Here is a 3,355-nt window from a genome sequence, read left to right as displayed (position 1 = left end):
ACATTCATGTTTACGATGACGTCATTTGTCTCGTGCATACAAACATACACGCACACACGCACACACACACACAAACACACACATATACATACCGACTGTTTATATCTTAGTTACCTTGCTACTGCAATTGATGTTGCATACAATAACACCATCACTATCATTACTTCCATCAACATCATCATTACCACCATCATTACCATCATCATTACCATCATCATTACCATCATCACAAAAGGAAAAGAAAAAATTCTCCAACCTAGACTCATCGTCGCGTCCGGATGGTTACTAGGGTAGCAATCTCCAATATTACCTCCAACCCATTTGTTGTTTATGCAAATTAGGGACCAGATTTGTGTGGTGTTTGGGCATTTGACCGTGACCTTATCGGGGCCCAGCCAATCAAACTTCAGGGGCGTGGTTTGGTGAGTTGGCAAAATCGGAAGGCCGCATCCTATTACTGATTAATAAGGACGGAAAATATTAAAATTTTTTGCATAATCACAAATTTTTAAAATGCAACATTGATTGGATGATCGTTATCATCATCATCATCATCGCCATCATTACCCCTATCATTATCATCATCAGCACAATCATCATCAACACCATTGTCATCATCACAATCGTCATCATCGCCATCATCATCATCATCAAAACCTTCGAAATGCAAGATGGCGAGCCTTGTCAGGGCCACATTTCTATTCACATGTATGACGACTCTGTTGCTATTAGTGACCATCACGTGATTAATGCGAAAGTCATTCGAGCACAAGGTCAACTTCCGGTCCGTGTTGTTTCCGTCTTTTAATGTCAAGGCCTGTTTTGTCGTTTTTATTTTAATTTCATCCATTCGTTCATTTATTCGTTCGTTCATTCATTCGTTCGCTCATTAGTTGGTTGGACGAATGGATGGGTGGTTTGGAGAATGATTAAATGGATGAATGAATGAATAGATGGATGGATGGATGGATGGATGGAAGAATGAATGAATGAATGGATAGATGACGCGCGAATGTTTCAAAAATATAATTAAATTTTAAAATTTAAAATACCGATGGATTTATTAAGAAAATATTCATGTATTCATAGAAAGTTGATTGATGCAATATTAACCAATACACAACAAACATAGACAAATAAGCAAACACACATATACGAATAAGCGAACATATGAACAAGCAAACAAATAAACAAAGAATTAATTGAAGAGATACATCATGTGAGGCAAGAAAACAAAACAATGAATATGAAACAAAACAAAGAGTATGAAACAGGACAAAGAATATTAAACAAAACGAAGAGTATGAAACAAAACAAAGAATATGAAACAAAACAAGGAACTGACAGCATTTAATTAAACGCAATTAATCATATTTAATTAGAATTTTCGCCAACATACGACTATAATCATAACCTGTGTGACAAGACGATTATTAGCTCTGTGATGGATGGATTGCGGATGAACAGAATGAAAAAAAATATATAAATAAATGAATAAAAGATGGATAAAAATAGAAGCCGGAAGAGGAAAAAGTATTCCATCGTTTGTTATGATGCTGAGATGATTATACTGTCATGAAGAATTGATAACGTGTATATCACACATACACAACGTCACGTACACAACACACATACACAACACACGTACACTACACACATACACAACACACGTACACAACACACGTACATGTCACATACGTCACATGCACGTATTTATTTGTATCTTCATACATTTTTGTGTGGTTTTGTTTATGTGTGTGTATATCTAAATTACGCGAAGATTTCATAAGCAGATTTTTAAGTGCTTCTAAACACACACACAAACACACACACACACGCACACATAAAAATACATACAAACACACAAACACACGATAAACACAAACACCCTAAAAAACAAATTACAAAACAATCTGTATGAGTTCGTATTTGTGTGTTTCTACGTCTGTCAATACCTGTCTGTATATCTGAAGCTGTGTGTACACTGTGTATATGAATATAAATAACATACATATATTATTTGTTTGTATAAATGAAACGTATTTAATGTATGCATATTTGTTTCGTAATGTATCGTATACATATTTATGTTTGTAATCTACAGTGGAGAATTTGCATAGAGTAACACATGCCTAATGACAATCCATCAAAAAAAAAAAACCAGTCGTAGCTTTCTATACTTCTCCATTTATTCTATGTATATTTCTCTAGTACTAACGCTTTCACTGGCAACATCAATCATATGACACATCTATTATCCCACATACACACCTATCTATAAATTCTTCCGATACATATACATCACTTTTATACGAAACGAAACGACGTGCACACATACATATACTTGCATACATATATATATATATATATATATATATATATATATATATATATATATATGTATATGATGATATATATATACGTGTATATCACGTGTATATATTTTGTATATATATATATATATATATATATATATATATACAAACATTACAATATCTGTACACATAAAGTACACACTTGTATAGGAATACTCATACATAGATACATACACTGATAAATATATATATATATATATATATATATGTGTGTGTGTGTGTGTGTGTGTGTGTGTGTATGTGTGTCAGTTTGTGTATGTCAGTTTGTGTGTGTGTGCATGTGTGTGTGTGTGTGTGTGTAGTTTCATAGTCACAATACGTCAAAGCGTTCATAATACAAAGGTACGCACAAGGGTACCACTGGAGTGATTGAATGGGGTACTTACTTCCAGAAAGATTGTACATACACCAACACGCATACGAAACGAAACGAAACGAAATTTTATTTGCTTCTCAATATTCAAAATTAATAAGAAAGCAGGAAGACCATAATAGAATTTGTATAGAAATTCATCTGGTATGGCCATACATGCATACAGACATACATACATACACGATACATAAGAATAATACACACACACGTACAAACACACATACATGCATACATACATACATACATAAATACCAACGCATACATACGTACTTATATACAAACAAACAAACACATATGCATACGTACAAAACTCTGACAAAACTGAAGACAAAATCGTAGCATCAGTCATCGTTACGTCACCGAACTCGTGACGCGAATGACATTTCATGAAGCTCATGACATCAATCTTTATATATTTCGTGTCATTAAGTACAGAGATGACAAGAAAGACAATGGCAACATCATTGATTGCATCAACAACAACTGAAGAACCAGCAGTAGCGTGCTTACAACAACATTAACAAGTTGAAATTGCAGAAAAAATTGTAAAAAAAACTAACAACACATTCAAAAATCATCAACAAAGAACAAAAACTCAAAGAAAAAC

The 3,355-nt window shown here is 33.4% G+C and overlaps 1 protein-coding gene across 1 annotated transcript in view; it reads right to left on the bottom strand.

The window, feature by feature from the left end:
• The window catches only part of HELRODRAFT_181040 (hypothetical protein), a gene marked incomplete at both ends in the record, with an annotated part of 5,280 nt that extends 2,378 nt beyond the window's left edge, over positions 1-2,902 (bottom strand). The window contains 3 exons of the mRNA XM_009030327.1: positions 257-457; positions 658-817; positions 2,762-2,902. Coding sequence (XP_009028575.1) covers positions 257-457; positions 658-817; positions 2,762-2,902 — 502 coding nt within the window. The remainder of the gene's footprint in view (positions 1-256; positions 458-657; positions 818-2,761) is intronic.
• Positions 2,903-3,355: the final 453 nt, after the last annotated feature.

This window comes from Helobdella robusta (genome assembly GCF_000326865.2).
Source record: "Helobdella robusta unplaced genomic scaffold HELROscaffold_67, whole genome shotgun sequence".
NCBI classification, from domain to species: domain Eukaryota; kingdom Metazoa; phylum Annelida; class Clitellata; order Rhynchobdellida; family Glossiphoniidae; genus Helobdella; species Helobdella robusta.
This window is presented reverse-complemented; position numbering and strand designations above follow the sequence as displayed.